This window comes from Berghia stephanieae, chromosome 6 (assembly GCF_034508935.2).
Source record: "Berghia stephanieae isolate SIO BIC M18660-M18661 chromosome 6, UCSD_Bste_1.3, whole genome shotgun sequence".
NCBI lineage: Eukaryota > Metazoa > Mollusca > Gastropoda > Nudibranchia > Aeolidiidae > Berghia > Berghia stephanieae.
The window spans coordinates 27,153,527-27,166,026 of record NC_088365.1 but is presented as its reverse complement, the minus strand read 5'-3'; the positions used below and the strand labels follow the sequence as shown (position 1 = coordinate 27,166,026).

Sequence of the window (12,500 nt, the reverse complement as noted above, 5' to 3'; positions counted from 1 at the left end):
ACGGTGAGAGTATGTGAGTAAAGAACCTTTCCAAAGACTCAACTCGAACTCAGGACCATCCGGTCCAAAAGCGAGTGTCATACTCCAAGACCACAATAAATAGCCGTACATAGTGCTCAAACAAATAATAAATCAATAAAAAAATATTTTATGGTGTTATATTCCACGTTTCGGTAAAAAAAAAACAAACAAACAAACGTTCAATACATTTAACCCACTTGACGTCATTTTTAGGTTTGGGGACCGCCTCGTGAGTTGTCTTTAGTAGTGGTCAAGGAAACAAGTGATCCCATTGGTTGAACTGATGAATGCAACTCACGATTTGTTTTCTTTTGTGGCCAAAGACTTGTCTTTTGACGTCATAATTTGTTGAGTTTCCGAAGGCCACGCTCAATAACAACCGTAGCTATCGTTATGTTATAGATAGAATGCGCTTGGCCAAGGAGTTCACAACATTGCCATCCGGAAGTATAACGGACCAACACACAAACTCTGTGTAACCATGAACTTTTATAGTCTGGTTTATACAGTTAAGTGAGAACAACTCACAAACGCGGATGGCAAAAACAATAACAAAGGCCTGAGTGACGTCATCTGCATACTATCTATAGCCTGACACGGAAATCCAAAAGGACTGGCAGTTTGACGTCATTATTTGTTTTTTGCAACGCCTAGTCATTGGTTGAACTATTGAATACAACTCACGATTTGTTTTCTTTTGTGGTAAAAGACTGGCATTTTACGTAATATGTTGGTCAGTGTCAGGCCATAACTTTACGAAGGCCACGTGACAACCCATGCCTCATAGTTTTTACTATGAATTTTTTTTTCTTTTTTGGAATCTCTTCCATCTCGGCATAATACCGTTTTGAGGCGGTAGGTCATAACTTATTGTCAGGTCAATGGAGAGAGAAAGTTGGGGTGGTAGGTGGGGTGTGTGTGTGGGGGGGGGGGGAGGAGGGGGGGTGGTTGTCTGTTTGGCGTGATGTAACCGCCAGCTCAAGCCACCTGATCATCACAGTCACAGGAAATCACAGCCAGTGACAAAATAACTTCTTGTTACATTATCTAATGGAATCTCACTAAGGCTACACACACACATTCCCCTACCACAAACACACACACACACACACACAAACACAAACACACTCCCATGCCTATCATACACACACGCGACACACACACGTTCACACACACTTTTTTATTTTCAATCGTAACATCGCGACGTGCCGCTCCGCTCTCTCATTCAACTTGCAGGTAGTAAGCAAGCACGACAGGAATCATGCGACCGGCATCGTGGCGTGAGGTTCTGTCGGGGTTAAGCCTTCACATGTGTTTTGATACGGGCGTCACGTTGTATCGGATATTTAACTTGTGATTAGAGGATATCCCTTCTTCTTGATTTCCTCACCCCCCCCCCCCCCGCCCCTTCAACCCGCTATGTTTTTTTAATAGTTGTGTATGTATCATTTTATCTTCAGAAAAATTGAAAATGCCAGCAAATTAATTAAAATCTAAAATGTGCGGCCATGTGGTCTTTTGGTATGACACTCGGCTTCCTGGGTTCGAGCCCCGCTCTGAGCGGCACATAGTTGAGTCCTTGGAAAAGGCTATTTACTCAACATTCTTTCTTCGCGCTCAGGTGTAAAATGAAGACCTGGCCATTAGCAGCGTTCTATCTGTTGGAAAAAAAAACCCCAACAACATTGTTTTATCGTCTAACAGGCGTCATGTCTCATAAACGGGGGGCAACGTGGCTCAGCAGTACGGTATTTGCTTCGTACCCGAAAGGTACCGAGTCGATCACCCGTCGCTGCCCTGTGTGTTTTTTAGCAAGTCGCCTCGCCTTAGCCCAATTTCCAGCGCTGCACTGCGACTGACGCCTGGATTATTCCAGTCTTCCGTTGGAATAGACCATAGAGACAAGTTTCCCCTATGGGATGAATAAAGGGAATTTTATTTTATTTTACTTATGTTGGCTAGGGACCCCCTGTAAAGCGTTTTGAGCACGTTTAGTGTATATCGCTCTATATAAAATCTCATTTTTTTTTTCTTCTTCTTTTTTTTTAAAAATACATTTTAAAGTTAAATTAGCGAGGAAAATAAGAATAAAGTTAGAGTATAACGCCTTATGAAATCATCTCTGACCTGCGGCGATGAGTGAAAGCCTATCCTGTGCGTGGCGCATATTGGGGCTTCGAATTACTTGAATAATAAAAACAAAAAAAACAAAAAAACAAAACAAACAAACCGTGAGTATTTTTTTTTATCATTGATGGTTGGCGGATCAAACCTCTGAAGTCTCGATTTTTCACGATCGGCGGATCAAACCTCTGAAGTCTACATACGAGCTTTGCGCACCAACATTCATTTAATTTTGGACGGATTATGCTTCAAACCCAGGTTCCAATCTGCTTCATTTCCGGTTACTTTTCCTAGCTCATTTTTTAGACCAAGATTTTTACTGTTCACAGCTTGTAGCAGCTCCGTGCTCCCTGTGACTGATGTTGCCCTGACATAGATTTTTACTGTTCACAGCTTGTAGCAGCTCCGTGCTCACTGTGACTGATGTTGCCCTGACATAGATTTTTACTGTTCACAGCTTGTAGCAGCTCCGTGCTCACTGGGACTGATGTTGCCCTGACATAGATTTTTACTGTTCACAGCTTGTAGCAGCTCCGTGCTCACTGGGACTGATGTTGCCCTGACATAGATTTTTACTGTTCACAGCTTGTAGCAGCTCCATGCTCATTGTGACTGATGTTGCCCTACCTCTCAATGTTTCTCTCTTATTCTCCCACAGGTTGTTGAACTTTGCCACGGCGGCTGATGAGTTTGAACTTAGCCTGAAACGTCAGAAGATTCCAAGGGTGAGTTGGTTTGATGAATGAATGGATCGAGGGGGGTGGGGAGAGAGAGAGAGAGAGAGAGAGAGAGAGAGAGAGAGAGAGAGAGAGAGAGAGAGAGAAAGAGAGAGAGAGAGAGAGAGAGAGAGAGAGAGAGAGAGAGTCACTTTTTATGAATTGATAGTAATTAGCACCTAAAACCAAGCCCACCAACTACCTTCCTCCCTCCACCCCATCCCTTTCATTCTTTTTTTCCCCCCAATCAAATCACCCCCGTTAACTTGGGCTCACCCACGATCTCACCCAAGGCAAGACAAGATGCGTGACCTTTCCAATCTAAGAATCATTAGGTACCCATCCCTCTCTGTCTATCTTTTATTTTTGGCGCCTATACCTCCCGGCCCCACCCGCCCTCCGTCAGTCCACACCCACCACCCCGGGTCGCCCAACCAAAAATCAAAGTGTTTAAGACAGGGAACAAAACTGGTTCCAGTCTCATTGGAAGGGTAAAATCACTCTCCCGGAGGACTGTATACATACCTTGTGTAATTGTTAATATTCTGGTTTCAGAGTGATGGTGTCTTATTTTTTAGTCTAAATATAAAATAAATAAATAAATAAATAAAATTCCCTTTATTCATCACCAAGGGGAAATTTGTCTTTATGATCTATTCCAAGGGAACACTGGAATAACCCAGGCGTCAGCCGCAGAGCAGCGCCGCAAAGTGAGCTGGGGCGAGGTGACTTGCTCAAGGCCACATAACGCAGCGGCGGGTGATTGAACTCGGTACCTTTCGGGTAGGAAGCAAAGACCGTACCACTGAGCCGCGCTGCCCCTTACGTATATGCTGGTCGTCAATAAAGATCATCCAATTTCGCTCTTTTATGTCCCGTAATCCTTAGAATCTGCCTATAGATCCTGCTATTTAAATCGTTATGTCACCTTTTAATCCAATATGTAACCTATTCATTATTAGTCCTCCGAAGAACGGGTTACATTAGTGGTGGTGACCCATCGCTTCAAAACGGTATTATGTCGTGATCATTAGGTGCTGAAAAGGGAATTTGTAACCAAAAATATCAGTCTTGGGTTTTGTTGATATGTTTTATTGAGGAGAAGGATTATATAAAAACCAAGATTTTATGTTGATCTGTTTAATTATAATGGTGTGGACAGTAAAATGTAATTAAAAAACAATGATAATAACTACTACCCCCGCCCTCCCCACCAAAAAAAAAAAACCCCGACCAAAAAAAAAAACCTCAACAAAACAAAACCCTCCAAAAAAAAATAAAAAATAAAAAAGATAACAAGAAAAAAAAAAACACAACAAAAGACAAATAAAGAACAAAAACAAACCCCTTCCCCCATCAAAGAAAAAATCAACAACAAAAATAAAAAAAAATCAACAACAAACGAACCAAAAACAGAAACAAATCGATATACTACACCGAAAGTTTCGGGCTCAAAACCCTTCTTCATTCAATAGGAAACAGTATAAAAACATTAGTGTGTATCACTTCACTTGCCGTACCAAATGTTTATCTGTTGTCTGTCTGGATTATATGTGATGTATTGATGTGTTTCCTTTTGTTGTTGTTGTTTTTTCTGTTGTTGTTGTTGTTTTTTCTGTTGTTGTTGTTGTTGCTGTTGTTGTTTTTACTATTGTTGTTGTTGTTGTTTCTGTTGTTGTTGTTGTTTTTTCTGTTGTTGTTTCTGTTGTTGTTGTTGCTGTTGTGGCTGTTGTTGTTGCTGTTGTTGATTTTGTTGTTGTTTCTGTTGTTGTTGCTGTTGTGGCTATTGTTGTTTCTATTGTTGCTGTTGCTGTTGTTGTTGCTGTTGTTTTTACTGTTGTTGTTTTTGTTGTTGATTCTGTTGTTGTTGTTGCTGTTGTTGTTTCTGCTGTTGCTTTTGTTGCTGCTGTTGTTGTTATTATCTTTGTCTTTGTTGTTGCTGTTGTTTCTGTTGTTGTTGCTGTTTTTCTTATTGTTTCTGTTGTTATTGTTGTTGCTGCTGCTACTGCCGTTACTCTTGTTAGTATTGTTGTTGTCACCATTAGAAAATGCCCTGAGAGATTGGACACGTGACAAATGAATGTCAGCACACCTCGTGGCCTGAATGACCTATCAAGTGTGGTGGCAATTATAGTAGGGTCTTTCTCTCTCTCTCTCTCTCTCTCTCTCTCTCTCTCTCTCTCTCTCTCTCTCTCTCTCTCTCTCTCTCTCTGTCCCTATGGGCTTGTTATGGCTGCAGGATGGGTGGACTCTTATGGAATAAACAACTCGGGATATAATGGGGGTGGTGGTGGTTGTGTTGTTGGTGGTGTGGTGTTGTTGTTATTGTTGTTGTTGTTGCTGCTGGTGGTGGTGGTTGTGGTATTGGTGGTGGTGGAAGTATTGATGGCGGTTGTGGTATTGATGGTGGTGGTGAAAGTATTGGTGGTTGTGGTGGTGGTGGTGGTGGTGGTGGTGGTGGTGGTGGTGGTGGTGGTGGAAGTATTGATGGCGGGTGTGGTATTGGTGGTGGTAGTGGAAGTATTGGTGGTGGTTGTGATAGTGGTGGTGGTGGTGGAAGTATTGATGGCGGCTGTGGTATTGGTGGTGGTGGTGCCAGTATTAGTGGTGGTTGTGATATTGGTGGTGGTGGTGGTTGTGGTATTGGTGGTGGTGGTGGAAGTATTGGTGGTGGTTGTGGTATTGGTGGTGGTTGTGGTATTGGTGGTGGTGGTGGTGGTGGAAGTATTGGTGGTGGTGGTGGTGATTGTGTTATTGGTAGTGGTTGTGATGGCGGTGGTTGGTTGGTGTTGTTGTTATTGCTATTGTAGTTGTTGTTGATTTTGTTGTTGTTGTTGTTGTTGTTGTTGTTGTTGTTGTTGTTGTTGTTGCTGTTGTTGTTGTTGTTGTTGTTGTTGTTGGTAGTGGTAGGTATTGATGTTGGTGGTGGTTAGTTCAGTGGTTGTGGTGGTAGTGGTATTACTGATGGTGGAGATATTGGTGGTATTGGTGGTGGTAGAAGTATTGGTGGTGGTGGTGGTTGTGGTATTGGGTGGTTATTTGTGACCAATAGCATTAAAACGGCGTTATTATGCTGTTATATACCTGGCGACAAGAACATTTAAAATCCAGAGAGTTCCATTGGCCTATTTGGGATCCACCAGGATCTGCTGTGAAGAAGAATGGGATGGAATCTTAGTTAATTGTATTAGAAGAAATTATCTGTATTCAATTCTTCTCAATAAAATTTGTTAACTCTACCAAAGTCTCATATTTAGGGGTATAAATAAATTCAATTTTTGGTTGCTGAATCAGTCCAAAGGGATCCAGATAGCTGGTCGGAAATGTCGGAAATTGGTAGGAAATTTCATACTTGGTCGAAAATTGGAAGAAGTTGCATACTTGGTAGGAAATGTCATACTTGGTGGAAATTGGTAGGAAATTTCATACTTGGTCGGAAATGTCGGAAATTGGTAGGAAATTTCATACTTGGTCGGAAATGTCGTAAATTGGTCGGACATTTCATACTTGGTCGGAAATTGGTAGGAAATTTCATATTTGGTCGGAAATTGGTAGGAAATTTCATACTTGGTCGAAAATTGGTAGGAAATTTCATACTTGGTCGGAAATTGGTAGGAAATTTTATATTTGGTCGAAATTGGTAGGAAATGTCATACTTGGTCGGAAATTGATAGGAAATTTCATATTTGGTGGATACTGGTAGTAAATTTCATATTTGGTAGGATAGTGGTAGGAGATTTCATAATTGCTCGGAAATTGGTAGGAAATTTCATACTTGGTCGGAAATGTCGGAAATTGGTAGGAAATTTCATACTTGGTTGGAAATGTAGGAAATTGGTAGGAAATTTCATTCTTGGTTGGAAATGTCGGAAATTGGTAGGAAATTTCATACTAGGTTGGAAATTGGTAGGAAATTTCATACTTGGTTGGAAATTTCATACTTGGTCGGAAATTGGTAGGAAGTTGCATACTTGGTAGGATATTTCATACTTGGTCGGAAATTGGTAGGAAATTTCATACTTGGTCGGAAATTGGTAAGAAATTTAATACTTGGTCGGAAATTGGTAGGAAATTTCATACTTGGTCGGAAATTGGTAGGGAATTTTATACTTGGTCGGAAATGTCGGAAATTGGTAGGAAATTTCATACTTGGTCGGAAATTGGTAGGAAATTTAATACTTGGTCGGAAATTGGTAGAAAATTTCATATTTGGTCGGAAATTGGTAGGAAATTTCATACTTGGTCGAAAATTGGTAGGAAATTTAATACTTGGTCGGAAATTGGTAGGAAATTTTATATTTGGTCGGAAATTGGTAGGAAATGTCATACTTGGTCGGAAATTGATAGGAAATTTCATATTTGGTCGGATACTGGTAGTAAATTTCATATTTGGTAGGATAGTGGTAGGAGATTTCATAATTGCTCGGAAATTGGTAGGAAATTTCATACTTGGTCGGAAATGTCGGAAATTGGTAGGAAATTTCATACTTGGTTGGAAATGTCGGAAATTGGTAGGAAATTTCATTCTTGGTTGGAAATGTCGGAAATTGGTAGGAAATTTCATACTAGGTTGGAAATTGGTAGGAAATTTCATACTTGGTTGGAAATTTCATACTTGGTCGGAAATTGGTAGGAAGTTGCATACTTGGTAGGATATTTCATACTTGGTCGGAAATTGGTAGAAATTTCATACTTGGTCGGAAATTGGTAAGAAATTTAATACTTGGTCGGAAATTGGTAGGAAATTTCATACTTGGTCGGAAATTGGTAGGGAATTTTATACTTGGTCGGAAATGTCGGAAATTGGTAGGAAATTTCATACTTGGTCGGAAATTGGTAGGAAATTTAATACTTGGTCGGAAATTGGTAGGAAATTTCATACTTGGTCGGAATTGGTAGGGAATTTTATACTTGGTCGGAAATGTCGGAAATTGGTTGGAAATTTCATACTTGGTTGGAAATGTCGGAAATTGGTAGAAAATTTCATTTTTGGGTTGGAAATGTTGGAAATTGGTAGGAAATTTCACACTTGGTTGGAAATTGGTAGGAAATTTCATACTTGGTCGGAAATTGGTAGGGAATTCATACTTGGTCGGAAATTGGTAGGAAATTTCATACTGTTCGGAAATTGGTGGAAATTTCATATTTGGTCGGATATCGGTAGTAAATTTCATATTTGGTAGGAAAGTGGTAGGAAATTTCATACTTGGTCGGAAATTGGTAGGAAATTTCATACTTGGTTGGAAATGTCGGAAATTGGTAGGAAATTTCATTCTTGGTTGGAAATGTTGGAAATTGGTAGGAAATTTCACACTTGGTCGGAAATTGGTAGGAAATTTCATACTTGATTGGAAATTGGTAGGAAATTTCATACTTGGTCGGAAATTGGTAGGTAATTTCATATTTGGTCGGATATTGGTAGTAAATTTCATACTTGGTAGGAAAGTGGATAGGAAATTTCATACTTGGTCGGAAATTGGTAGGAAATTCATACTTGGTCGGAAATGTCGGAAATTGGTAGGAAATTCCATACTTGGTTGGAAATGTCGGAAATTGGTATGAAATTTCACACTTGGTCGGAAATTGGTAGGAAATTTCATACTTTGTTGGAAATTGGTAGGAAGTTGCATACTTGGTCGGAAATTGGGAGGAAGTTGCATACTTAGTAGGCAATTTCATACTTGGTCGGAAATTGGTAGGAAATTTCATACTTGGTCGGAAATTGGTAGGAAATTTCATATTTGGTCGGAATTTGGTAGGAATTTTATACTTGGTCAGAAATTAGTAGGAAATTTCATACTTGGTCGGAAATTGGTAGGAAATTTCATACTTGGTCGGAAATTGGTAGGATATTTTATACTTGGTCGGAAATTGGTAGGAAATTTCATACTTGGGCGGAAATTGGTAGGAAATTTCATACTTGGTCAGAAATGTCGGAAATTGGTAGGAAATTTGATTCTTGGTTGGAAATGTCGGACATTGGTAGGAAATTTCACATTTGGGTCGGAAATTTCATACTTGGTTTGTAATTGGTGAGAAATTTCATACTTGGTAGGAAATGTCATACTTGGTCGGAAATTGGTAGGAAATTTCATACTTGGTCGGAAATTGGTAGGAAATTTTTATACTTGGTCGGAAATTGGTAGGAAATTTCATACTTGGGCGGAAATTGGTAGGAAATTTCATACTTGATCAGAAATGTCGGAAATTGGTAGGAAATTTGATTCTTGGTTGGAAATGTCGGACTTTGGTAGGAAGTTGCATACTTGGTAGGAAATTTCATACTTGGTCGGAAATTGGTAGGAAATTTCATACTTGGTCGAAAATGTCGGAAATTGGTAAAAAATTTCATACTTTATCGGAAATGTCGGAAATTGGTACGAAGTTGCATACTTGGTAGGAAATTTCATACTTGGTCGAAAATTGGTAGGAAATTTCATACTTGGTTGGAAATTTCGGAAATTGGTAGGAGATTTGATTCTTGGTTGGAAATATCGGAAATTGGTAGGGAATTTCATACTTGGTTGGTAATTGGTGAGAAATTTCATACTTGGTTGGAAATTTCATACTTGGTCGGAAATTGGTAGGAAGTTGCATACTTGGTAGGATATTTCATACTTGGTCGGAAATTGGTAGGAAATTTCATACTTGGTCGGAAATTGGTAAGAAATTTAATACTTGGTCGGAAATTGGTAGGAAATTTCATACTTGGTCGGAAATTGGTAGGGAATTTTATACTTGGTCGGAAATGTCGGAAATTGGTAGGAAATTTCATACTTGGTCGGAAATTGGTAGGAAATTTAATACTTGGTCGGAAATTGGTAGGAAATTTCATACTTGGTCGGAAATTGGTAGGGAATTTTATACTTGGTCGGAAATGTCGGAAATTGGTTGGAAATTTCATACTTGGTTGGAAATGTCGGAAATTGGTAGAAAATTTCATTCTTGGTTGGAAATGTTGGAAATTGGTAGGAAATTTCACACTTGGTTGGAAATTGGTAGGAAATTTCATACTTGGTCGGAAATTGGTAGGGAATTTCATACTTGGTCGGAAATTGGTAGGAAATTTCATACTTGTTCGGAAATTGGTGGGAAATTTCATATTTGGTCGGATATCGGTAGTAAATTTCATATTTGGTAGGAAAGTGGTAGGAAATTTCATACTTGGTCGGAAATTGGTAGGAAATTTCATACTTGGTTGGAAATGTCGGAAATTGGTAGGAAATTTCATTCTTGGTTGGAAATGTTGGAAATTGGTAGGAAATTTCACACTTGGTCGGAAATTGGTAGGAAATTTCATACTTGATTGGAAATTGGTAGGAAATTTCATACTTGGTCGGAAATTGGTAGGTAATTTCATATTTGGTCGGATATTGGTAGTAAATTTCATACTTGGTAGGAAAGTGGATAGGAAATTTCATACTTGGTCGGAAATTGGTAGGAAATTCATACTTGGTCGGAAATGTCGGAAATTGGTAGGAAATTCCATACTTGGTTGGAAATGTCGGAAATTGGTATGAAATTTCACACTTGGTCGGAAATTGGTAGGAAATTTCATACTTTGTTGGAAATTGGTAGGAAGTTGCATACTTGGTCGGAAATTGGGAGGAAGTTGCATACTTAGTAGGCAATTTCATACTTGGTCGGAAATTGGTAGGAAATTTCATACTTGGTCGGAAATTGGTAGGAAATTTCATATTTGGTCGGAATTTGGTAGGAATTTTTATACTTGGTCAGAAATTAGTAGGAAATTTCATACTTGGTCGGAAATTGGTAGGAAATTTCATACTTGGTCGGAAATTGGTAGGATATTTTATACTTGGTCGGAAATTGGTAGGAAATTTCATACTTGGGCGGAAATTGGTAGGAAATTTCATACTTGGTCAGAAATGTCGGAAATTGGTAGGAAATTTGATTCTTGGTTGGAAATGTCGGACATTGGTAGGAAATTTCACACTTGGTCGGAAATTTCATACTTGGTTTGTAATTGGTGAGAAATTTCATACTTGGTAGGAAATGTCATACTTGGTCGGAAATTGGTAGGAAATTTCATACTTGGTCGGAAATTGGTAGGAAATTTTATACTTGGTCGGAAATTGGTAGGAAATTTCATACTTGGGCGGAAATTGGTAGGAAATTTCATACTTGATCAGAAATGTCGGAAATTGGTAGGAAATTTGATTCTTGGTTGGAAATGTCGGACATTGGTAGGAAGTTGCATACTTGGTAGGAAATTTCATACTTGGTCGGAAATTGGTAGGAAATTTCATACTTGGTCGAAAATGTCGGAAATTGGTAAAAAATTTCATACTTTATCGGAAATGTCGGAAATTGGTACGAAGTTGCATACTTGGTAGGAAATTTCATACTTGGTCGAAAATTGGTAGGAAATTTCATACTTGGTTGGAAATTTCGGAAATTGGTAGGAGATTTGATTCTTGGTTGGAAATATCGGAAATTGGTAGGGAATTTCATACTTGGTTGGTAATTGGTGAGAAATTTCATACTTGGTAGGAAATTTCATGCTTGGTCGGAAATTGGTAGGAAGTTGCATACTTGGTAGGAAATTTCATACTTGGTCGGAAATTGGTAGGAAATTTCATACTTGGTCGAAAATTTCGGAAATTGGTAAAAAATTTCATACTTTATCGGAAATGTCGGAAATTGGTACGAAGTTGCATACTTGGTAGGAAATTTCATACTTGGTCGAAAATTGGTAGGAAATTTCATACTTGGTTGGAAATTTCGGAAATTGGTAGGAGATTTGATTCTTGGTTGGAAATATCGGAAATTGGTAGGGAATTTCATACTTGGTTGGTAATTGGTGAGAAATTTCAAATTGGTAGGAAATTTCATGTTTGGTCGGAAATTGCTAGGAAGTTGCATACTTGGTAGGAAATTTCATACTTGGTCGGAAATTGGTAGGAAATTTCATACTTGGTCGAAAATGTCGGAAATTGGTAAAAAATTTCATACTTTATCGGAAATGTCGGAAATTGGTAGGAAGTTTTATACTTGGTCGGAAATTGGTAGGAAATTTCATACTTGGTCGGAAATTGGTAGGAAATTTCATACTTGGTCGGAAATTGGTAGGAAATTTCATACTTGGTCGGAAATTGGTAGGAAATTTTATACTTGGTCGGAAATTGGTAGGAAATTTCATACTTGGTCGGAAATTTCATATTTGGTCGGACATTGGTAGTAAATTTCATACTTGGTAGGAAAGTGGTAGGAAATTTCATACTTGGTCGGAAATTGGTAGGAAATTTCATACTTGGTTGGAAATGTCGGAAATTGGTAGGAAATTTCATTCTTGGTGGTGGTGGTGGTGTTTTGTTGTTGTTGTTGTTGTTGTTGTTGTTGTTGTTGTTGTTGTTGTTGCTGGTGGTGGTGGTTGTGGTATTGGTGGTGGTTGTGATAATTGTGGTGGTGGTGGTTGTGGTATTGATAGTTGTTGTGGTTGTGGTGGTGGTGGTGGTGGTGGTGGAAGTATTGGTGGTGGTTGTGGTATTGGTGGTGGTGGTGGTGGTGGTGGTGGTGGTGGTGGTGGTGGTGGTGGTGGTGGTGGTGGTTGTGGTATTGGTAGTGGTTGTGATGGTGGTGGTTGGTTAGTGTTGTTGTCGTTGTTATTGCTATTGT

At 39.2% G+C, this 12,500-nt stretch overlaps 1 protein-coding gene across 2 annotated transcripts in view; it reads left to right on the top strand.

The window, feature by feature from the left end:
- LOC144974769 (uncharacterized) overlaps nucleotides 1-12,500 on the top strand; it is a 53,905-nt gene that overhangs the window by 23,914 nt on the left and 17,491 nt on the right. For both annotated transcript variants that reach the window (XM_078918013.1, XM_078918012.1), the window contains exon 3: nucleotides 2,804-2,870. In XM_078918013.1, the coding sequence (XP_078774139.1) occupies nucleotides 2,804-2,870 (67 nt within the window). The remainder of the gene's footprint in view (nucleotides 1-2,803; nucleotides 2,871-12,500) is intronic.